The sequence below is a fragment of the Dipteris shenzhenensis genome, chromosome 19 (assembly GCF_047967505.1).
Source record: "Dipteris shenzhenensis isolate YYH24624 ecotype China chromosome 19, Dip_SZ_1.0, whole genome shotgun sequence".
Classification (NCBI taxonomy): Eukaryota; Viridiplantae; Streptophyta; class Polypodiopsida; order Gleicheniales; family Dipteridaceae; genus Dipteris; species Dipteris shenzhenensis.
In genome coordinates this window covers 31,058,181-31,083,286 of record NC_141614.1, presented here as the reverse complement: position 1 = coordinate 31,083,286, position 25,106 = coordinate 31,058,181, and the positions used below count along the sequence as shown (strand labels likewise).

The 25,106-nt window shown below is 49.1% G+C and overlaps 2 protein-coding genes across 2 annotated transcripts in view; one reads left to right on the top strand and one right to left on the bottom strand.

Moving 5' to 3' along the window:
- LOC147890342 (defensin-like protein) overlaps positions 1 to 25,106 on the bottom strand; it is a 123,354-nt gene that overhangs the window by 33,124 nt on the left and 65,124 nt on the right. The window lies entirely within an intron of this gene.
- On the top strand, positions 21,595 to 23,114 carry LOC147890343 (uncharacterized). The gene is made up of 3 exons (XM_087391082.1): positions 21,595 to 21,654; positions 21,770 to 21,949; positions 22,523 to 23,114. Exons 1-3 carry the CDS (start codon positions 21,602 to 21,604, stop codon positions 23,055 to 23,057), a joined length of 768 nt encoding a protein of 255 aa, XP_087247208.1. The 5' UTR covers positions 21,595 to 21,601; the 3' UTR covers positions 23,058 to 23,114.

Sequence of the window (25,106 nt, the reverse complement as noted above, 5' to 3'; positions counted from 1 at the left end):
AGAAAGCTAGACTTGCTCTGACTTACGTGAATGAAAACCAGCCCCCTTATTCAGGCTCTTGCCCAGTGCCGCTACAAATAGTTGGAACCCTAACTCGTCCGTTGCCCTTGCAACCCAACCTAAGAATCACCTACCTAGACACTAGCCTCACTAGGCTATCAAAGCTAGTCCTGTGCACAAAAGCACACGTCAAATACAATCTGTGCACACGACATACTCCCCTTCCTCTAAGAACTCACTCTTGATTTCAAAAGAAAGTCCGAAAACTCTCTTTGAAGGTTAGTCAATGTCTCCCATGTAGAGTCCTTCTCGACACGATCCTTCCACATAATCTTGTATTCCGTGATCGTCCTATTTCTAACTTGACGTTCACGAAAGCCAAGAATACTCTCAGGCTGATGTGGTCTCTATAAGTTTCTGAAAAGTAACTACCTGATCCTCAGCACCCGGCACTTCTTTCAATCTACTGACATGAAAGACTCGATGAATCCTTACATTAGGAGGCAAACCCAATTCATACGCAACTTGGCCAATTCTTCGGATAACCTTGAATGGACCACAATATCTTGGGGATAGCTTCCTAACCTATCCAGTACGAAGACTCTTGGATTCCTTGGGAATATGCAAGTATACCATCGTTCCAATAAAGAACTCTCTAGGCAAACAATGTCCATTAGCATAGAATCTATCCCTGTCTTGGGCACTTCTAATAGACTCCTTGGCAAACTGCAACATCTCTTGCATGTCTTGCAAAAATGTTTTCGCAGCACCATCCTTGATTCCCTTGAATCCAACCATTACTGGAGATTTAGGCTGAAACCCGTACATAAGCATAAAAGGACTAAGACCAGTACTAGAATGCTTTGCACTGTTACAAGCAAACTCAACCATGGGTAAGTAATCTTCCCATGATGATTGTCTCTTATGCGCGAAGCATATTCTCTAGAAGTTGATTCTTAACTTCCGTTTGACCTTTAGATTGTGCATGTTCAGAGGAGTTCAAACTAAGAGTGGTATTCAACTTGTCAAAGACAAGCGTCTAGTAAACTTATAGTCCAGATCACTAACTATGTCACTCGGTAACCCATACAAATGAAACAATTGGTCAACTAATTGTTGAGCCAACTGAGTCGCTGTGGCCGTGGATCTAGTAGGTATAAATCTAGCCATCTTTGTGTTTGTCAAGCGGTCCACAATAACCCATATGGAGTCATGACCCTTGCGCGTTCGTAAAAATCTCATAATAAAATCCATGGAAATACTTTCCCACTTATTACCAAGAATGTCCAAGGGTTGTAGCAACCCCGCGATTCTAAGGCGTTTTACCTTGGTCACTTGACGAGTACGGCAACCTACCACATAGTCCTGAAAAATTCTCTCATCTTAGGCTAGAAAAAACTATGTTTCAAAAGAGAGAGAGTCTTGTGTACTCCAGGATGTCCCACACTAGGTGCGTCATGACGCTCCCAAAGAATCCTGGATCGAAGATCCGGCACATCAGGTACACAAATTTTTTCATTTTAGAACAGCAAGCCATTCGAATCATCCACTAACCTCCTGCCGCCTGAACCATAGGTGGCACAATCCCCGAGTCTTATTCAATCATACCAGTATCATCCTGGACCTTCTGCCAATAATGACTATCAGTCACGCAAAGCACTCTCAAGGATTGAAATAGGTTAGAGGCTATCTCGGTAAATGACAAAGCATTCACCATCTTAATTTGACGTAGGGCATCAACAAACCCTATTCAAAGAATCTTTCCTACACCGAATCTTACAATCAAAATCTGGCATCAACTCAGCCCATCGAGCCTTCCTACCTCTCAAATCATCCCCTTCATAAACATATTGGATCGACTATGAGCAGTGAACATGACAAATCTAGAACCATACAGGTAATGCCTTCAAACCTTGAGAGCATATACGACTGCATAGAGTTCCTTTTCCATGGTAGGCCAACGATATTGAGTATCATCGAGCTTTTTACTCTCAAAAGCTACAGGTCAGCCCTCTTGGAATAATGCTGCCCTGATGACATAGTCACTCGCATCAGCCTCCAACACATAAGGCCAGGTAGGATCAGGCAACGCTGATACAAATTTTCAAAGTATCGAAAGCCTTTTTTAACTCTTCATTCCATATGGCTACGACCCTTCAATACGTTGGTCAAGGGGACCGTGATTTTGGAATAATCACGAACGGATTTTCTCAAATAGACAGTAAATCCTAGGACAGAACGAAGTTGTTTCACTGTCTGAGTTATAGGCCAAGTCAAAACCTTTTGAATTCGGTCATCATCAATGCTAACACATTTGTGAGTAATCTTGCGTCCTAAGTAAATGATCTGTTTCATGAAGAAATCACACTTACTAATCTTAGCATATAGCTTATTCTGTCTTAATAGAATTAAGACGATCCTAAGATACAATATGATCCTCTAAAGTCTTGCTGTAAACTAAGATATCATCCAAGAACACAACAACAAACTTACCCAAGAACTCTCAAAACGAGTCATTCATCATCTGTTGGAAAGTCGCAGGAGTATTAGTCAATCCAAAAGGTAATACGAGAAACTTGTAATGACCATGCCTAGTCCGAAAGGCTAACCTTTCTATATGTTTAACATAAATATGAAAATGGTCGTAGCCAGTCCGTAAGTCAATCTTAGTGAAATACTTCACTCCAGCCAATTTGTCTATTAAGTCATTAGCACGAGGGAGAAGATACTTATTCTTAACCGTGATTTTATTCAATCTTTTGTAATCCACACACATTCTCCAGGTTCCATCCGTCTTCTTCTCAGAAGAATGGGAGCACCCCAAGGTGATTTGCTCGGGCGTATATACACCAACTTCAAGTATTCTTGAAGTTATGAGCTAACTCGTCCTTCTCTAGCTGGCTCATCCTATAAGGTGGTATACTTACAGGCTGAGAACCAGGGACTAAATCTATGCGATGGTATACTGCCAATTCTAGAGGCAAGCCTACAGGCAGTTGTTCAGGAAATACATTACTAAAATCATTCAACAACTTTAATTCAATATGTTCACCCACACTTAAATCATTTGCATCAGACACAAATCCAACAACTGAAGAAAATGGAATCAAAACACATTGAAACACATCATAAGAAGTTGTTTGTAATATGTTTTGAACTTCAATCCCATTTACAAAAGGTCCCTTAGAGGGATGTATATCATCACACTGTGGGAGATGTTAAAGAAGTACACTTTGCTGTTGTGCTCCTGCGAGCTTCCCCTCCCCCCCCTCGCCGTTAGCTCTACCTCCCCCTAGCTCCTCCCCTCGTCGCGACCACCCCCACCCCTCCCCCTCCGCCCTCGACCCCCGTCCCCCCTCCCCCTCACCCGCTGCCCCCCTCGCTCCAACCCGCCCCCTCGCCTCCGCTCCAACCCGCCCCCTCGCCTCCGCTCCAACCCGCCCCCTCCGCTCCAACCCGCCCTCGCCCTCGCCTCGCCTCCGCTCCAACCCGCCCCCTCGCTGCTCCCTCGCCATCCGCCCCGCTCCAACCCGCCCCCTCGCTGCTCTCTCGCCCCGCCCCTCCGCTCCATCTCACCTCACCATCGCCGCCCCCCCCCCCGCCTCCACTCCCCCCCCCTCTCCCTCGTCTCAGCCGCCCTCACCCCCCCCCTCCGCTCTCTTCCACCCCGCCCCTCCGCCTCACCTCGCTTCACCCAACCCCCCCCCTCGCTTCACCTCACCCCCCCCCCTCTCGCCGCTCCGCCGACCCCCCTCGCTTCACCCGCCCCCCCGCCTCCATTCCGCTCTCCCCGCCCCCCGCTTCACCTCTCCGCCCCCGCCACTCCAACCCTGCCCCCCTCGCCCTTCCGTATTCCCCGCACCCCGCAGCCTTCACCCCGCCCTCCGTTCCGACCCCCCCCGCCCCCTCACTTCGCCTCGCCCGCCTCACCCCCAGGCTCCACCTCCCGCTTCGTCCCCCTTCTTGGGTGGCAGCCTGTTTTTTCCTCATCGGAAGCTTGCAGTTAGTCTTGGCGGTATGGCGGCCCCCTGCCCGGATCCGGAGGCCCAATCGGACCCTCCCTCTCCAGATGCCTACCGCGTTATCCTGACAGAGCAACAATCATCTCGTGTTCAGGAGGTTGCCATTGACTTTGCTCGTACCTCTGTTTACGGTAGAGTCATTGGACACTCCCCCTCCAGGTCTACCATCAGGGACTGGCTCCAGTCCACTCTCCTGCTAGAGGATGGCCATATTGAGGAGGTGGCCCTTATGGGAAGGGGCATCTTCTGGCTCAAACTCTCCAATGAGAAAGCTGCGAGCAACCTGATTGCCGGTTCCCCCACATCGGTGGATGGGAAGATTATCATGATAGTCCCGTGGTACCGTGGATTCAGCGAAGCGGATTTCGATGTTCGGTTCCGTATACCTCGCCACCCAATGACACTAGTTTTTCCAGGGCTTGCTACTGAGTTGCGGCCGATTGTCAGGGACTTGGGTTCCCATTTTGGCTGGGTTATGCACGACACCTTTGCCGACGCGGTGACCACGGCAGGAGCTCCCTGAGTCCGTGTGGCTGTGGCGGATCCTGCGACTCTCCCTGCAGTGATCGAGATTGTGACAGGTGCCGGCAGCATCACCCAGAGCATGATAGTCACCGGACAGCCAGGTCAGTGCCTGCGGTGCCACGGCTTTGGGCACTTGGTGGCTGCTTGTCCACGCTTCGCCAGCTCGTCTCGACCCCCCCCGCCCCCGCCCCCTCCGCCCCCACCCCCCCCCCGGACAGCCACGTCAGGAGGAGCCGAGGCAGTCGGAGTCTGGTCCAGAGGTAGTGGGCGGTTGGACCGAGGTTCGAAGGAAAAGAGGAAAGAACAAGAAGATTTCGGATAAAGGCAAGGAGGCAGAGGTTACCCTTCCTGCAGCAGCACTCCAGAGACCTGACAGGCAGACGCCCCAGGGACCTGGGAGAGCTTCTTCTTCGACGGCAGCCCGCCCTCCACAGCCTCAGATCCCCCTCTCTCCCGCTCCCCCGCCTTCTCCCCAGTTTTCCCCCCCTTCGCCCGACCCGCAGCTTCAGCCCCCGCCTCCTCTTCCTCAGTCTCCTCCTCCTCCCCCTCAGCCCCAGTTCCAGATGCATCCCCATCCCCCCCCCCCCGTCCCCCTCGTCTCTCCTACAGAGTTAGCTGCACCGTCGGCTTTCCAGCCGAGTGCAGCCCCCGCTCCACCTCCTCCACCTTCTCCGCCAGTCGCCTCCGTGGAGTCCGAGTCGCCTATCCCGCAGCCTCCTCCCCCTCCCCCCCCGCTGGCAGGACACCCGGAGTCTATACCACCAGTGGAGCAGGCTTCCCTTCCCGCTAGCCCCTCAGTGGCAGACTCAGCAAGGTCTCAGCTCCAGGAGAGAGAGCTTCCTCGAGACTTTTACAGATCTGGCCCCTGGGACTACCTGGATGTGGCCGACCTTGGGACCTTCCCGGCTTGTCTCGACATTAGTATCTTCCTGCTCCGCGAAGGGGCGGATGGGAAGATTGCTGCCTTGGCTCCCAGGGATGGCCCTAGCTTCGCCTTCACGTTCCTCAGCGATGGCACCGAGACCTGGACAGACGACTCGGTTTGGGAGGCTCTCAGAGAGCAGACACACGCCCAGGTTTGCTCCTGGATAGGCCTGTCCGGTGGGCAGCTTCTCGAGACTCAGTGGTCCGAGGGCGATGTGCGCCTGCGGTGGCATTGCGCCGCCAAACGCTTCCGACTGATTGTGATTCTCAGACCCCCCCTGTCATGGCCTCTCCCCCAGGATGTCAGAGCTTGGTCCCAACAGAAACTCCGAACCTTCTACGGGATGACCACTTCAGAGATCTCGAGCTGGCTCGAGAAAGCATTTGCCCATGGCACCAGAGGCCTCTCGCCATTGCTGAAGGTGTTGAAGAACGGGCAGGACGACCCCGTCTCCCCCTCCAAACCTTCTCATAAGCGGCAGCGCCTCCATTCCGATATGTCTGATTCTTCTTCGACTTCGACCGCGAGCAGACAGTTGTTCGCAGCCCCCCGTCCCTCTCCATGAGCCTACACCTCGTATCCTGGAATGTGAACGGGTTTCACTCTTCGGGCACCCGTGGTCCCAGGAAGCTCATTTTGCGACAGGAACTTCAGCCTGCAGTGATTGGTCGATTGGATGTACTTTTGCTCCAGGAGCACAAGCTTTCTGCGGCTCATTCCCGTAGCTGCGGGAAGGTTCTCCCTGGACGTTCCTACACTTATTGGGAGCCTTCGATCGGCGCACAGGGGAGGAGTGGGGGTGTCTGTACCTCCGTGTGCGAGCAGTTAGCCCAGGAAGTTTTCGGTCACGACACGTTGATCCCAGGCCGAGCCCTTTGGGTAGGCCTGAATTTGGAGGGATCCAAAATAGGAATCCTCAACATTTATGCTCCCACAGACCTCCGATGCAGAGCCACCTTCTGGAGGACACTTACAGGGATTCTTCCAGACATGGATTCCTGGATTGTTGGAGGAGACTTCAACAACCTGGAGACCTTGGAGGACCAGCAGGGCAGAGATTCGGAGTTCACAGGTATGGCTCAGGCAGAGCAGTCAGCTTGGGACTCTTTCATCTTCGCGACAGGAGGGAGGGACAGTTGGAGAGACCCGTCCTTCCGGCGTTGGCACGGGAGCCTGGACTTCTCTTGGGGCTTCCGCAGGGAAGGAGGCAGACTCCTGGAGAGGCTTGATAGATTTTATGTCAGTGATTGGGCCATCAGTAGAGGCGGCCAGGCGGGTATAGTTCCAGGGACGACACTCTCCGACCATGCGCCTGTGCTCCTATCATTAGATTCGGCAGCCCAGACTCTCCCCCCCCGATCATGCAGGATTCCCGACTCCATCTTCTCGAGGGTGGACGTGCGCAGCAGCATTTGCAGTCTTTGGGACAGAGACTGGGGGGAGGGCGTGGATCTGGTAGACTCGGTCGCGCAGGCTCTGCAGGAGTCCAGCCAGATCTGCCAGCTCGCAGCCCTACAGGTTCGACAGGATTGGTGGGGCAGAGAGAGAGCTCTTCGGAGGGACCTCGCCTCCATTCAGCGACTCCAGCAGGCTTCCCCGGGCTCAGAGGAGCTTCGGATCCAGGCCCTTCGAGCCAGAGCCCTCCTGGAGGAGACCCTCCAGCGTCGCTCCGAGTTTTCCTATCACGCCTCTCTCTCCTTCTGGGCCCGGAAGGGTGACCGGATGTGCAGGGAGTTCTTCAGGACGCATGGCCAGAGAGCTGCAGGTGATCAGCTTCGGAGTCTCAGGACAGCGGATGGTCACATCGTTACGGATCCGGGGGAGGTCCTGGGGTTGGCCACTGACTTCTACCGGACCCTCTTCCAGCAGGAGCCGCTTGCCCCTCGTGCTAGTCGTGCCCGTGAGGAGGTGTGGAGGCACATTCCACCCCTGGTCCAGCCTAGCATGCAGGCGACGTTGTTGGCGCCGTTCACCTCGGATGAGATGTTGGAGGCCTTGATGGCTATCGACGGACAGAAATGCCTAGGTGAGGATGGGCTATCCCGAGCATTTTTCACCTCCTTCTGGGACCAGATCCATCAGCCCCTCCTTGCAGCTCTGCAGGGGATTTTCAGCAGCGGTCAGATGCCAGAGAGCCTTTCCTCAGGACTGATTTGCCTCATCCCGAAGGGAGGAGATAGACAGGAGATCCGCCAGTGGCGTCCGATCACTCTCCTTACCACTGCCTACAAAATCCTCGCCAAGATGATCAGTGCCAGAGTTCGGCCTCTACTCCCAGACCTCGTCCATGACACTCAGACAGGCTTTGTCCAGGATCGCAGTATCCTAGATAATGTCTTCACCTTTTCAGAGGCGGCGGAGTGGGCTCAGTACAGCGGATCACACCTTGCCATTTTACTTCTCGACTTCGAGAAGGCCTACGATCGCGTGGACTGGTCCTTTTTGGAGGGGACTCTGGAGCGGCTAGGTTTCCCGGCAGGTTGGATTCAGGGTATCTCAGCTTTGTACAGGACAGCGTCTAGCAGAGTCATCATTGGAGGCAGGATGGGTGAGCGCTTTAGCTTGGAGAGATCAGTACGTCAGGGCTGCCCCCTGGCTCCTTACCTGTTTCTCTTCTTCGCCGAGGCCATGACTTACTACCTTCGGGCGAGGTCCACAGGGCTCAGGGGTGTTCGCCTTCCACTTCGGGAGGACACGGAGCTTTTGGACTCGGAGTACGCAGATGATACAGCCCTTTATGTCCAGGACGATGAGAGGATGCTAGAGAGGGTGCGGATGGCCCTGGAGGTTTTCTGCTCGGCCGCTGGTGCGAAAATCAACTGGAACAAATCAGTTGGTTTTCTCACAGACCCGGGGGCGTGTTCTCAGTGGGGGCGATTTCTGGGTTTCAGATGGATTCCACGTGGACAGACAGCTAGATACCTTGGCTTCCAGGTTGGCCTAGACATCACGCCAGCTCAGCAGTTTCTCCCGGTGCTAGACTCCATCCGACGGAAGCTGGCTTTCTGGAGCACTGCTAAGCTCTCCCTTGCAGGTCGTGCCTTGGTAGTTAACCAGGTCCTAGCCACGGCTTGGTATGTGGCTTCCTGTTGGTGCTTCTCGAGATCCAGCGTGGCACAGCTCAGGAGGTTGGTTCGGAACTTCCTTTGGTCTGGGGAGGATGGGCATAGAGATACCAGAGCCAGGGTTGCTTGGCAGACAGTCATTCTTCCGCAGGCTGAGGGTGGCCTGGGGGTCATTGATCCAGAGCTTCACAGTCAGGCCTTGTTAGGCAAGCTTATCATTCGCGGTTTGACCCCAGGGGGACAGACGTGGAAGATGTTACTTCAGCAGGGAGTTGGCTCTTGTGTCCCGCGCCGAGGTGGAGAGTGGCTACCGTCCCTCAGATGGATCTTCACCTCCGCCCCGCTCACTCAGCCCCGCTCCCCACTCGTTCGTAGCCTCCTCATGGTTTGGAGGCGGCTCCGCCTCAGTCTCATTCAGTCCCCTCCCAGCTGTCAGGAGGAGATCGATCGCCAGCCGCTTATCTGGAATGGTCAGGTCAGAGATGCCGAGGGCCTTCAGTTGGGGGAGAGATCACATATCAGGTGGGACGGCTGGATGAGGGGGCCAGCCCGATCCCTTCGTGTTTGGAGGGATACGTACAGACATCTGGAGATGACTGATCTTGCAGACGCAACAGGAGGTGCACGTGGAGCCCAGGCGAGACGCACGGAGATCGACGGTGCGATCCCAGCTGCTTGGTTGGTTCCACCTGAGAATCAGATCCTCATGCCTGGTGACACCCGCTGGCTGGGACAGTTCACCCCCCGTGGCATTCCACTGGTGATCGCAGGACGTATGGATGACTCCTCTATCTCCTTCTTCGCGGTTTCTGGGGATGGACGACTCAGGAGAGAGGGTGCGCTCATCGACCCCCTACTCCCGTGGCAGAGGGTTCGGGTCGTAGGCCTCTTGGGGAAGGTCTGGCGTACCAACCCTAGCATCGAGCAGGACCAGGTGCAGCTTTGGCGTCTTTGGCTCTGGGAGGGGCGGGCCTTGTCAGAGCTTGAGTGGGACCCAGGAGAGTGGTGGTGGCCAGAGATTGTGACAGGACAGGGGCCGACCTCCTTCTTCGCCTACAGTACGACTCTGGGCAGGCGAGTTCTCGGGAGGATGCAGAGCCGCCCCCCCACCCAGCGACCCAGCTGGTACGCACATGGTATTTCCAGGTTCTTTTTGCAGGCATTCTGGAAGGCCTTGTGGGAGAGCTGGCGGCCGCGGAAGATCTCATACTTCCTGTGGCTTCTTGCCCACAAAGGTCTTCCAGTGGGGAGCTGGTTGAGGCAGATAGGCCAGGACGGTTGCTGCCAAATTTGCCATGCGGATGAGGAGACACCAAAACACTGCCTGTGGAGCTGCACTCGCGCCCAGGAAGTGTGGAGGTGGACTTTTGGGATTCTTACTCGCGCAGCACCAGAGCTAGGATTGATCACTTGGGGCGCGCTCTGTTGGTGCAGCACCGCACCTGGTCTTCATCACTTATTCGAGGCATGCCAGCAGGACCCCACTTTCCTTATTACACAGGGGACGTGGGGACCGCTCGAGGGTATCCCACAGCACCTAGCAGAGGCTGATACAGGAGTCCGGGAGAGGCAGCCAGTCTGGGAGATTATTAGCAGCATCACAGGGTGGCACATCTGGACCTCGCGCTGCGCGCAGATCCTAGGTGGCACCTCCTTATCGACTGCCCAGATCATGGCAGAGATTTGGAGTGAGATTATTCATACTCTCAGAGGCCAGTGGGACCAGATTCAGGGAGACTCCCGGGCCGGTCAGGAGAAGCGGAGACGCTTCCTCCGGGCTTGGGACACACAGGGCCTCTTCTTCGCGCAGACTACGCAGGGCCTTCGGTGGCATTACTCACCACCCCGATGGCTGTTCATTCATACTCGTCTTATCCCTCCGTGAGAGGATGGTTTATTTTGCTACCTTTTAGGGCTGCGTCCGATTTGTGAACGCAGCCCGTCAGCTATAAGCTGACCTCTTGTATCTTGTTCTCGAAGTAATATAATTAGCACTGTTTTTTCGGCCAAAAAAAAAAAATCATCACACTGTATTAAAAGTCAAGTGTCCCCGTACAAAAGAGAAAGGGTATGAGCATCCCAATCAAATTGGACATGATGGATTTTAAACCATTCAATGCCCAACAACAAGTCCACATGATCCAAGAGCATAACATAGCACTCCAAAATATCCTCAAAGGCTTGAATCCAGACAGGAAGTTGATCCACCTTGTAATACTGCTTCCCAACTGAAAGCTAGGTGTGATCACTAGGCGTCGTAATCAGCTGTAGCTTTTGCACAAGTTTGTGGTTAACAAGTCATGAGAACTACCTGGGTCAAAAAGAATGTGAATCCGTGTCCCTTGGATCTCACCAAAAGCCCGATAGAGACCATGGGGGCCAAACAATCAATTATTAAAAGAACAATCACAAGAATGAGGGCATGTGAGGACATTGACACAAATACCTGTCAAAGTAGTCTAGGTGGCTATCTTTGACTTTGGAGGTGGTCCTTTGATCTTCAGTGTAGGTCCCTGTGAAGCTCCGGGCCTCTTCGAGCAATCAGCGTGGGTATGCCCTCGCTCCTTGCAAGTGAAGCATCGCCCTTCCTTCCGAAGCCGAAGCAAACGGAGGAAACACTCCTTACTGCCCTTAGCGGATTTCTGCTGCTTCTAAGAAGGATGATCAGAAGATCTCACTTCTCCGGTGCTAGTAGCTGCATTGAAGAACTTTCTCTTGTTCTTCCCCTAGGTCTCGAGTGTAGTCAACTTCTTGGTCGAGGCCATCGTATCATCATAAATGCGTGCGAAATGTATGGCCTCCTTCAGGGTTGAGCTCTTATTGTTCTTAACCTGCAACCTGTATGAATCGGGCAAGCCGGCCACAAAGAAACCCAAAAGGGTCACAGTATCCATCGTTGTAGTGCGGGTCTGAAGGTCACGGAATTTCTGGAAATAGGTCTCGAAAGTTAGGCTCTGTTTGGTCATATCCAAGGCCTTAGGTCACAATCATCTTCCTTTTCTAGAAACTCAGTTCTAAAGGCTTCTTCGAACTCTTCTCAGGTGCCTCAATTCCTTCCACCAAAGTGTATCCAACTATTAACTGTATGCGCTTGTCCTAAGGGTAGGGGTAAAAATTGAAGTGGACCTGCCATTTATGCAGCCAAGTATCCACAACCTCTTTCTTCCGATCCTTTTGTTCCCCTCAGAATTGTGCTGGGGTAATATTCGGCCCGAGAACAGAAGCCATTGCATCCATGTGGGTCAAGGTTTGAAGCTGGGACTGCATGGCAACAATTTGCTAGAATAACTGGTCATGGTTCGAATTTAGGAGTGCAAACTTTTCATCCAATCATGTGAGGAATTGGTTGAAGTCATCTTTTTGTAACCAGATCCTCATAAACATCATAGTTGTCCCCTCCCATATCCCGTTCAGACATAGAGGAGGGTTGATTAGAATTAGTTACGTTCTGATCTGCCTTAGGGAGGTTGCTTGTATCAGCCATGAGAGAAACCAATAAAGGAATACCCAAAAGGAAAAAAGGCTGTGAACTGCAAGACCTGGCAGAAATTCGGAACAAGGAGAGCTGTTCTGGCATACAAAGTGAAGGCGAACTGCTGAACAATCACCAGGCTGGTCAAATCCTTGGAAAGCACACTGGAATAACTGCGCCAAGTCCCGCTCTCTGCAGACGAACCAGCCTAGGATCTGACGAACGCCAAGACCCCAGCCAAACAGTGAAGCATATGGCCAATCAGCAGCAAACTATACAGGCAATCAACCGCGACTTGTACGGCCAGTGAGCAGCAACAAAATGTAGAAAATATGGCGAAGTTGAAGATGCAAGACATGGAATGGAATGGAAAGGAAAATCAAGACTAGGAAAGCATAATGGAAATGAAATAATGCGAGAAAGAAATATACAACTAAGCAAAGTACTTACATGATCAAGAAAGGCATGAGGCTTGATGAAAATGACAATGAAAGTACAATGCCTTTATAGGATAGGCACACACACTCTAAGTGTCAAATGTATATGGGATAAGTCCCATAGTGACACATGGCACTCTAGGATATAAAGTAGTATAGTACTACTCTAGAACACACTAAAAGTCACTCAAATTGAATCCATTTCCTAACACCCCCCCATGGAGGAAAGGTGAGGGACTACTGGAATGGAACCAAGAACAGAACATGACAATGATGGTCATCAAAACTATACATGCCGGTCTAGAACTAGACATGGCTCCCACACAATCTCAGAGGCAAGTGAGCATGGCTCAGAGGCATGGCTCAGAGGCTAGTGAGCATAACATAGAAATCTCATCTAGCATGGCTCAGAGGCTCATCATGCATGGATGCATGATCAATTCACAGGTCTAGGAGACCAATGCACCAACAAATAGACCTATCAAAGCCAAAAACACATGGCTCCCACTGTACATCCCCACCTGGCTCCAAAGACTACACACCAAAAATATAAAAGAAATACATCATTTTAGGAGGACTATCCAAGGCAGAGGACCTTTATCGACTCAACCCACATGATTTATTGCATTCATTTTTGGGAAACACCCTCAGGGAAGAGTACCCAAATATATTATGCTTTAGAAAGCAAAATCATGATCTCCATCATCCTCTAGATGTGGGAGACAGACTGTGTAAGAGCATGATCCTGTGTTGGCGGGTCATCTTCGTCTGCATCATCACTAGTGGTGGATGCCACCCAACTGGCATGATTCTTCGATTGTTGTTGAGCAACCTTCTGGTAACACCTGTCCTCCGTATGACCGAGCTTGTTGCAGTAAGTGCACTTGAATGGCTTAAATGTCTTTCCTCGTGCTGGTGGAGTCAATGGCCTAGGTCTCCATTTGCTGGTGGAGGCAAGTGCATGTGTAGTATCCGCTGAATACGATGGAGGTTCTTTGTTGCGGCGATCCTTTTCAAGCAAAAGAGACACCATATCTTCGAATGTAGTCAATGCAATGCGAAGTAGTGGCTTGCTTTTAGGGTTTTCTTGGCAGAAAAGCAAAGTTGCTTTTTTTGCCTTCTCCATCAACTGACGGAGATTTCCCTCATCTCTTAGGGTAGGTGCAAGCATGCCCACGCATCTCTGGGATTTCCTAAAAGAAATCCTCACCCTGATGCTCTTCTCCCTATCAATGCATCTCCTACCAGGAGAAATCGTCTTCCAAATGCTCCCAACTAAATTCACATGCCCTTCTTCTACTCGCATCTCTCTCTCCATCGAATTGCTATTCTACCTCCCAATCAGGCACTAATCCAACCAAACTCATCCTCCCTCACATGGAAATCACAACTTCCCTACCAGCTGACGAAACAGTTGGATTTCAAGCCACCCAATGCAAAAAACGAAATCTGCACTTACCCGGAAGATCCAAATAGAATTCGCAATTACCTTCAAAAATTTGTCATCCAGGAGAGGCTCTAATACCAACTGACACGATCACGATCACTCTTGAAAATCCGGGCCTGCACACAAGCACAAACCACCGATCATAGAACCACAAAGAGAGGCACAGGTATGCTCACCACCCAACCGTGATGCTCATGGCATCTGGGACGCATAACCATGCAACCCTTACAAAGTGGGGCTTGGGGGCCTTCTTCAGCCGAGACCATGAGGAACCTTAAGGCTGACGAGGTTTTTCATTCGCTCGAGTGGCAGAGGGTCAATAGGTTGCTTGGCCAAGGACTAGACTTTGTCCCCCCAAGTCAAGAGTAGTGAGGAGATACCTCCGGTCTTGATGTGTGTGTCAACACACTGGCAGGTCTATCATGTCATATTGTCTAGGTCTTGACTGCGTCATCTCCCCACATGACCGTTAGTCCCTATCAACCCCAGTGGAAGAAATCACTGATCGTCCTCTACTTGGGATCCATCAAAGCCTTCTGCTCTCGTTTATGCACTAAGAGTAGTCGATATCCATATTACTAGGCCTTGTGTAGGAAGTCCGTCTAAAGACGAAGTGCTCCTCATAATCAACCTCCTACGTGTCGCATAAGTTGCAAAGCTATCTGTTGCAGATATTCAAGTTCAAGCCATTCCAACCATGTGCAAGTATGTTGGCCAGGTAACATGGTGACAACCATGTGACAACTATGTTGCCATGTCGACCAAGTGACAACTATGTCAGCGAGCTGACAAGGTGACAACCATGGTGACAACTCAACTATGTCGCCATGTCGACCAAGTGACAACTATGTCAGCGAGCTGACAAGGTGACAACCATGGTGACAACTATGTCAACTTGAGATAGCCATGGTCACTTGTGTACGATAGGAAGATCTCACAAGTCCACCTAAATGATCATGTCATAACTATGTAAATGGTGGTGCAAAGGGGCTGCACATGGAAAAGATAAGTCCACACCGACCAGTAGTCAGATGGCTAAGCGGCGCACATGGAATAGTGCAGTGGACCATAGGGAGGTGCACATGGGCTAATTATATCACCGGCTCTCAATACTATGCTTCCCTCCACCTCTGTTTGCAACTCTAGCTCCCCTTCACCTCATGTGTTCCCCTCTTCATCCCCCTTCACTTGGTATAATGGATGGCGCTTGTGATCTCGTTTCGCTTTGCTTGCATTGCACTTGCACCGTATTGCTCGCACCATTGTCCTGGCCCGTTCCATCGTTGACACCATCGTCCAGCACTCGCACCACGTACCATCGGTGACACCATTGGCACATCCCTACTTGCTCCTCGCATTAGGGGCCCTAGGCCTCCAGTAACACTTCCAAAAGTGGTAGGAACCCCCCCTCTTAGACAGTTTATGGTGATCATGATGGGACACTGCTGGTGTTGAGTAGCACGAGTGGAGTGGTATTTTAGGTTTTAGAGAGAGAGGTCTTATGCCGAGTAGTTGTGATACCTTTGAAGGAGCTACTGAGAGAACTAGGAGGTACTCAACGAGAGTGGAGAAATGAATTCCAACAAACCAAACCCAATACAAGAAGCTTTACGTGCGACGCAGGTTCGTGAAGTCCTTAGGGTGAGGACAAAGTGAACCCATTGGAGTAGTAGCCCGAGCAAGCAACTTCATCGAAACTCTCATTGACTGGGACCCTGGTGGTCAGCAGATCAGGACCCAGAGAAGAAGTACAAAGCGGAGAGCGGGTGAAAGAGGAAAGTACGAAGGACGAGGGCTTCTCAGGAGCTCATCTAGGTCAAGACGGCCCCTCTTCTCCTCTTGCAACGATGTCTTCATCAACAACCACTTCTACGAGAGTGGTGACTTCTTCTGTTTCGACCTCAGCATCTATTGGTCAAGCTGCTATCTCATCTGTTATGCATAGCTCCGGGTTTCTGGCAGGTCTTACTTCCACATCCATCCCACTTGTGGATACTTTTACAATGGCCATGCCCTTACCTACCGTGAATGTTTCACCTCTCTTTCCATCTACAACAATGCTGCCTTTTCCACTCTCTCCTTCTTTCCCTACTGCCTACTCATCCAACATGACTTCAACTCCCTCCCTCTCTCTCCCAACTGCTCTCCCATCCTCTTTAACCCCCACATCTGTGTTCTCACTTTTTCCCTCTGTAACACCGAGGCCCTTGGCATATGCAGTACCATCTGTGTACACTTCCTCTATGGCTACATCAGTATTGACGTCCCCATTGTGGTCCTTTGTAGGAGGTGTTGTCTCATCCTCCATAGCACCCACATTCATTACTGCTCCATTGGGAGGCCCTTCGACTCTTGCACCGGCTTCCACCTCTGGGGTAGGGATGGCAGTTCTCAGTCCTCCAGAAAAGGCCAGACTTCTTGAGTTACTCAACAAAGTCCATGCGAAGACTCCAAAGTTCAAAGGCCATCTCCATGAGGATGCGGAAGCTCATGTGAGAAAATTTCTCACGGCATGTAGAGCTAAAGGTGTGGGAGAACAAGCATGCCTTCCTTCACATCTTTTGAAAGATCATAGTGGTAGGGAGAGAAGCAAGCTAAGACTAGGAATGGAAAGGAAAGATAACAAGCATAATGGAAATGAAATGGAAAGAAAATGAAAGCAATGGACAAGTACTCATATACCAAAGAGCTTGATGTTGACTGATGTAAGAAGACTCAAGACAAGTACAACACTATATAGTGTGACACTAGACTCTAGAAAGCCATAGTGTATATGGGATAGCTCCCAATATGACACGTGGCATGTCTAGGACTCACTAGACTATAAAACACCCCCTAGACACCTAGAACACTCATTTTGACTCACTTTGGCTTCATATTCCAACACCCCCCCATGAAGGCAAGGTGAGAGACTACTGGAATGGAACCAAGAACAGAACATGACAATGATGGAGTCTACTGCTCTGTGCACCCCAAGTAGCTCAGAGGCTCAAATGAAGCATGGCTACTTGACCCAACAAATCGGTCTTGGGAAATGCACCAACATCTTGGAACTCGGCCATGCTTGATAGAGAGACCCATCAAAGCCAATAGAAAGGCTCCACAATACATCCCCCCTTGGCTTCATAATAGGACTAGGTAGGAAGCCACACACTCATAAAGGAAATAACACATCATTTGAGGAGGACTATCCAAGGCTGAGAACCTTTATTGACTGAGGACACAAGACTCATTATTACAAGCATTTTTGGGGAAGTACCCAGGGCAGAGTACCCAATAGATTAGAAACAAAAGTCCCAATCATCAAGTACATAGACCTCAGAATAGAGAGAGAGATCTTTGATGTCGTCAGTAAGAGCATGAGTCGGTGTCGAAGCATCATCTTCTTCTTCGTCTTCGCTTGTTGCAGCCCCAACCAAGTTGACATGATCCTTGTGTTATTGCTTGGCAAGCTTCTGGAAGCAGCGATCCTCGGTGTGACCAAGCTTCCCATAGTGATTGCATTTGAAAGGCTTGAATTTGCCTTTGCCTTTGCCCTTGGAGTACAGTACAGTGGAGTCCGGAGTGTCTGCATACCGTCTTTCATGATCAATGTGCATAGCAACCATATCATGATAACCCATTTGTGTCACACGCAATGCTGGTATGATCTCCCGGTACTTAGAATTTTCCTTAATGCTCAAGAGGAGCACAACAACTTGATCATCTTCCCCTACAGGGGCCTTCAGACTAGCACGCTGAGTGACAAAGGATTCCATATGATTCAAGTGAGCAAGAAGAGAGTCTTTATGCTTCATTTGTAGCTTGAAGAATTCCTGTCTGAGGAATACCTTTGAATTGATGATTTTGTTGCCGAACAATTCTTCAAACTTAGCCCATAAGTCGTGAGCAGTGGAGTCAAAATCAAAATGATGAATAACGTCATCACCCAACCCCAAACCAATGAGAGAAAGAGCTTTTTCATTCAAGGTATGAGGAGAAGAGAGCTCAAGGAAGGAGAGAAGAGGGCAGCCTTCCAAGGAGGATGAGGTAGAGTAGCTTCATTGGCCTCCCTCACCTCAACCTCTAGGAAGGGAAAGGGAAAGGGAAAGGGAAAGGGAAAGAGAGAGCAGGGCTACAAACATGGCTCTGATACCACATGAAAGATCATAGTGGTAGGGAGAGAAGCAAGCTAATACTAGGAATGGAAAGGAAAGATAACAAGTATAATGGAAATGAAATGGAAAGAAAATGAAAGCAATGGACAAGTACTCACATGATACCAAAGAGCTTGATGTTGACTGATGTAAGAAGACTCAAGACAAGTACAACACTATATAGTGTGACACTAGACTCTAGAAAGCCATAGTGTATATGGGATAGCTCCCAATATGACACGTGGCATGTCTAGGACTCACTAGACTATAAAACACCCCCTAGACACCTAGAACACTCATTTTGACTCACTTTGGCTTCATATTCCAACATCTTTCCCTTGTCGTTGGAGGATGCCGCTGATGTATGGAATAGTCGGTTTCCCTCTGACCATTTCTAGACTTAGACAGACCTAAGGGAGAAATTCTTACGCAGTTTCAAGTTGAAAAAGTTCGAACATATGATTGTCCAGGAGTTACCCACTGATACCATGAAGCTTGGCAAAAGCATCTCAAAGATGTACACAAGGATGAGGGTCCTGGCCCCGAAGATGTCTGTGCCACCCAACGATGTTGTCATGAAGGGGTGGCTTTTGAAAGTGTTACCTTCCACCATTGCTATAAGGCTGGTTGATAAACTCCCTGAGCAGACCTCACTACAAGACTTCCTGAGGGAAGCAGTGAAGATGGAACGGTCTCAGTTAAGTTTTGACTCATCACACACTTCGACCACCCAGCTTCCAAGAGAAGAGGGCTCACCGGCATGACAGCAAGTCAAGAAAGAGTTAGAGGAAATCAAAGAAGGCTTGAAAGATAGAACAAGGATGGATAGACAATGAAGCTCAGATAACAAGTGGTCTCTAGTGCACTTAGTGCAAGTGTTCCGGCCATGGTTACTAGGAATGTCCCTCAAAGCGTAAGGTACACACTTCGACCTCCTTTTGCACATTTTGTGAAATTCATGGACATGATGCCTCTGAGTGTAGGTATCTTAAGGGTTGAGGAAGCTTCTACCAAAGCATCCTATTGGGGAACCCCTGGTGGCTACGGTCAACAAAGCTGCATCGACCACTTCGACACCGGTATCCTACCTCCTGCCCTTGTGCATGCATCTGGACCATAGTCACATGAAAACGCGTTTCGTCCTGTCGAAACAGGACGAAACGTTTCGTCACGAAAGGTTTCGAAACAATACGAAACGCTCCCAACGAAGCGCATGTTTCGCCCAAATCTCAAAAGGCGTTTTTGCCCGTTTTTTCGTTTCTGCCCTTCACGAATCGATTGCGATCCTCCCGCCTGATTTCGTTGCTAGTCCCGCAGCCCGCTTCTGCTCCCTATGCTTCCTACGCTGAGCGCTCACGTGAGCTTGTGGCTGGCCGCTGGTGACGCTGCTCCGTTGACCAGCAGCCTAGCACTGCCGCTGCTCCGTTGACCTGCAGGCTGCTTGCAAGGCTCAAGCTAGCTGCTGCTAGCCACCACTAACACAAGGCCTGCAATCGACTCCCACGCTCTGACGCCATCAACGACCTGCAGGCTGCAATCGAGAATCAAGATTCAACTCCCACCGGTGACCGTCCACGCCTAGGGCCTGCAGCTTGCTGCCATCGACAGTCCTGCCCACCATCCCCTTTGTTGCTGCTGTTTCTTGGTTCTGCTCAAGGAGCAGCACCTGGATCAAGGAGCAACAGCCCAATTTGAATTTTGCCCCAATTCTCTGTTTCTTCCCAAATTTCAAGGCCTTCTCCATCATGCCTCCTCGCAAGTCTCCCACTCAGCGTGATGTTTGGCAAGATTCAGTTCTCATTAGCAAATATGGTACTTCTGGCACAAAATGTGAGGTTTGCAAGTATTGTGGGGAAACAATTCGCGAGGAGCATCAAACCGGGTGAAGGCACATTACATTTGGGAGAGAGCACAAGGAACACATGGCTGCACTCATGTTCCAGAAGGTATTTTTTTGGCCCATGGTGGATTGCCATCAAAGTTTGAAGAGGTCCGGTCATTGCTCCTTCTACCTTTGCCTTCGAAGATAATTGATGGGAAGGTGCAAGAAGCCAAGGAAAGTGAAGCACTGAAAAGAGGGGCCTCTACTTCAACAAGAACCTCAGTTCAAGTGTCTTCTCAAAGTAATACTGGGGCTTCTTCCCAAGTTCATATCACCCCGGAGTCTTCTAACATTGGTGAGTCTTTACCCAATGTCAATGCAGATGAAGCTCCCTCGCATGTTGTGGCTTCTCCACATTCATCAAGCTTTGTTAGTGTTGCTGTGGGTCATGAGAGGATCCCAACATCCTCCCATATTCATCTCAAGGCTGCAACAACAAGAAAGAGGGGAAGAGACCTGCCAAGGCGCCAAATCACCCTTGATGCTAGCTTTGCTCCAAAGTTGAAGCAAGAGGCTCAAATAGCTGAGCATCGTTTCTTCTATCAATGCAACCTTGCTTTCAACATAGCTCGATGTCCAGCATACCAAAAGTTCCATCGTGCACTTGTGGCAGCAGCCGCAGCAGGAGCTACAGGTCTACAACCAGCAAATTCTGAGTCCTTGAGAACTACCCACTTGACAAACCAAGTGAGGCAGATTCAAGAGGAGCTTGTGGGTTTGAGAGCTTGTTGGGAGCGATATGGTTGTAGCATCGTGTTAGATGGATGGAGTGACACTGTAAGTTATAAGTACAACCCTTCACTCTTGACTCTTGAGTCTTTGGTAAGATTTGTGGTGGCTGATTTTAGTATTAACAACAAATGTATGATTTACTTATGGATCTTGATTCTTGTGACTTGCCATATGTGGCCAGCGGCGGCGCCACATGATAAATATCTTGGTCTCATCTTGTGCTGGCACTACATTACTTCGTGTAGTTGATGCCTCCACCCCTGGCTTGAGTATCACTGGGGAATGGATTTATGGACACATTAAAAATGCCATTGAGGAGGTTGGGCCACAAAATGTGGTCCAAATTATTACTGACAATGGCTCCAATTGTGCCAAGATGGGAGAATTGGTTGAGAGAGATTATAAAAGCATTGTTTGGACTCCATGTGCTTCTCACTCGATGGACTTGATGGTGGAGGACATTGCCAAGTTGGATTGGGTGCAATCTACTCTTAATAAAGCAAGCCAAATCATCAAGTTCATAACAAGAAAGAGCATTGCATTAGCTCTTTTCAGAGCAGTATGCAAGTATGATCTTGTGAAGCCATCTAAGATAAGATTTGGCTCTCTCTTTCTTGTTCTTCAAAGGTAAGTCAACATCGTTTTTTAGCTAGCCAATTGAGAGTTAATTTCAATTTTCAATTCTTAATACTTATGTATTCAAATCTTGATTCTTAACTTGTCCTAAACTTGTAGGATGACACAAACGAAAGATGCGCTTAGGCGTCTCGTTTGTAGTGAAGAGTGGGAAGCTTGGAGAGGAAGCCGCAAAGCGGAGGCATGTACAATCACTTCATACATCTTGGACAGTATGTTTTGGGAAGAAGCTGCAGCCATAAAGGCTGCCATTGCACCTTTGTACTTTATTTTAAGATTATTTGACCATGAGGGAAGTACAATGAGTCATCTTTATCACTACATGCAAAAGCTTAAAGAGAGTATGCTCAATTGTAGATCTCTCTCAAGTCATAGGTATGCAAACTCTTTAGTGATTCTATCATGACTCATGAGCTGCAGCCTGCTACATAGAATTTAGAGAATGTTAATTTATACATAGTATTGAAATTTAATATATTGCAATTTACAGGGTGGATGATCTTCGTGCCATATGGACAAAAAGATGGAACTGGTTTCATAAACCAATCCATATTGTTTCCTACATGATGCATCCATTGTACAAGCAGGAAAGTCATTGGTCCGATATTGTTCTTATGAATGGATGGACATCCTATGTGGATACAGTTATCCCCTCTGAAGAGCAAGGAATGTGAGTACTAACTTCTAAGTATCTTGATTCTTGATTCTAGACTCTAGTATATTGTACGATCAATTAGCTTTTACTTGCAACCTCTTTTGACTCTAGCATGCATGCCTTTAAAGTCTACTTCATGAATCATTATCCTAATTCCTATCTAACACTAAAGCAATGTCCATGACTCATCTTATAGGATTGAAAGAGAGTCTGTCCTCTATGTTCATGACCGTAGCCAATTCAGGCGAGATGTGGCTATGAGTCTAGAGCAAAGGAAATTGTTGTATCATGGTGGGAGATAAATCGGCGACTTACTCCCACTTTGCAAAGATTAGCTCTTCGAGTTTTATCACAGGATTGTACTAGTGGATCAGCTGAGCGCATATGGAGCATATGTGCGGACATCCATACTAAGAAAAGAAATAGGTAATCCAACTTATAAGTTATGAATGGTTGGATGCATTTCTTGAGTCTTGAGTCTTCTCCAATTTTACGAATCATGACTAATTAGAATCTAGATTCTAGATGCATTTTCAATCTTGTTTTAGTTCAAAATATTTACGTTTTATGTGATGTATCATGTTACAGATTGAGCACATCACAGCTTGATAGGTTGGTCTATGTAAATGCCAACCTTCGTCTCTTGGAGCGGTTCAAAGACAAAGAAAGTACCAGTGGGGCTGAAGGGGCTGAAGTGTTACATTGGAAGGTGAAAGAGGTTGATCCTGAAGTTCTAAGAAAGCTTGAGCAAGGCTTGGCTCGAGGGGAGAATATTGATATATCATTCATCCAAAGGCGCAGCGATGAGGATATAGCATATGATTTCCTTCGAGAGGATGAGGCACGCTTTCGACGCGTCACACGTTCGCAATCAAGGGTTATTGCACAAGCATCTACTAGTGCACCACCCTTGATTGCAAGCATTGGCACTTCATCTTCACCACGCTGTTATAGACGCCGACGAGATCGTGGTCGTACCCTTGCTACTAGTGGTCATAGTAGTGATTCCTTTGAGGAGATGGTAGCAAGGGTAGAGGAGGAAGAGAGTTCCGATGGCACAGAATCCACAGATGAAGATGCAGATAGTGATAGTGAACTTGGTAGAGAGAGTAGTGAGCACTGAGTAGTTTCAAATTATGATTTGTTATCACTCATGCTACTCATTTTTGGAACTTTGAAGTTTGAGCTTACAACTCGTTACTTTGGGAACTTATTATTTCATATGTCTATTTTGGGAACTTATATTTACTTGACATTTTGAAAAGTAATGACTCATATATCTAGATTCAAATTTCAATGAATCAATGATGTTCATATCTCTAGAGTCTAGATGCTAGAATCCAATGTCCAATGTCAATATGCTTTTAAGTTTGCCTCCATAAATATTAATTGGTCTAAATTTGAAACTTGAGAAAGGAGACTTGAATTCTAAATGTGTTTGTGTTTTGGATTACCTAGAGGCTAGACACTGGGTGTCTTGACTAAGGACTTGTCACTTGACACTTGTATTTCTCTTTGTTCACTCTAAACTTGAATATAACATGTCTTATCTGCCCCTATCCTTGTATTTATCAAGTATCACTTCGAAACCTATCCGTTTCGTCCGAAGATTCGAAACGAAACGAAACAAAACCTGTCGAAACCTCGAAACAATGAAACGGACAAATCGTTTCTTGTGACTATGATCTGGACCACTTGCTCCTCCTACCCTTCCACCTCCATTACTTCCTAATCCTCCTTTTCTCCAAGCCCCTGCTCCCAATAAGATTTGGGGCTCCATACTTCTATCCTCCCCCCTACTATGCATAGTATCAACCACCTATGTCAAAAGGTGGATATGGATCCCCTTATCAACGGGGTTAATGGGGTGGTTTCCGAGGCGGACATGGAGGTGCAAGAAGAGGTACCAACTTTCGAAGACCCATCATGTGCTACAGATGTGGCGAGTACAGCCACTACTAAGATGTGTGTACACAACCATTTGGGGACCCTCTAAAAGTGCTTCACCTTTAGGAGATTAATCTATGCCTTTAAGGTACCAGGAGGTGGTTAAGAGCGTCACCAAAAATCTTCAATCCAGCTCTGAAGATAAAGGCAGCACACCTCAGTTTCCTTCCCGCAAGTCCGAAAAGTGAGGTTTGCAATGGAAGTGACAACTCTAGGACAGAAACGTGAGGAGGAGGCACACGCAGGCCCACCATCCACTTTCTCCCAGGCCTAGTAGTACCCAGGAAAAGGGGAAGCGGGTAATGGAAGAGACACCACAAGAGACAATGATTTAGAATTTAGAGTTACATTCTCTTCCTCACGTGAGCTTCGACCCTCAGCTAGAAGCTCGGCGGATGAGGATACAACAGGCTACTGCTACTGCCTAGCCTTATTCTTTGATGGAAGGATTTTAGGCCCAACATCACCCTACGACAGATTTGGTTAATCGTCTCCACATATCAAGCATCAGACTATTACATTCCTGAATCGGATGCCAGGGGGTCGACAAAAGGGATCAGTTCAAGGCGGAGGGCCCACACCAAAGACAGTACCGGTTCACGACGGGCTGACGCCAGACCACTGCTTAGCCTATGCTGCCCTCATGCGTGAACAAAGTCCCAAGCTCACGGTGGAAACCAACAGGGCGGAGCTGAAAGATGTCTTCTTAGAGTGGTGGGGCAGCCGCGAACATCATGCCGAAAGGTACACTCCAACAACTGGGTTGAAAGTTGACAAGTGGTGTTCCTTTTCGACTGCGCATGGCTGATCAACGCAAAGTGAAGCCTATGGGAGCGGTCAAAGGTGTTCATGTGAAGATTGGGGGAGTTACATTCCTGTCCAATTTTATTGTACTTGATATGACCGAGGGTGAGCAAACGTATCCTCTCCTTCTCGGTAGACCATGGTTGCAGTCAGCAAGGGCCATTCAAGATTGGTCAACTGATGAAGTTCGGTTGCCCTTGGAATCCACATCCCTAGAAATAGATATGGTTACTAGAAGGGCTCGTCACCGACCTGTGGAACTTGAGGAAGAGGATTTTGAGGCGGCGGCAAGGGTACAAGAGCAACGATGGGCACTTGGGAATTGGCCTAGTCGGAAAGAAGAGTTGGCCTACGTTGAGGACTCACCCTTTCAAGATGAAACCTATGCAACGGTAGCTCGAGATGATGGTGAGAGCCTGAT

Bases quoted from the DNA above. Each gene is read 5' to 3' on its own strand.
- LOC147890343 (XM_087391082.1), top strand. From the start codon at position 21,602: ATGCAAAAGCTTAAAGAGAGTATGCTCAATTGTAGATCTCTCTCAAGT. The intron at 21,655-21,769 runs GTATGCAAACTC...TGCAATTTACAG, and splicing joins AGATCTCTCTCAAGTCATAG to GGTGGATGATCTTCGTGCCA. The intron at 21,950-22,522 runs GTGAGTACTAAC...ATCATGTTACAG, and splicing joins CCCTCTGAAGAGCAAGGAAT to ATTGAGCACATCACAGCTTG.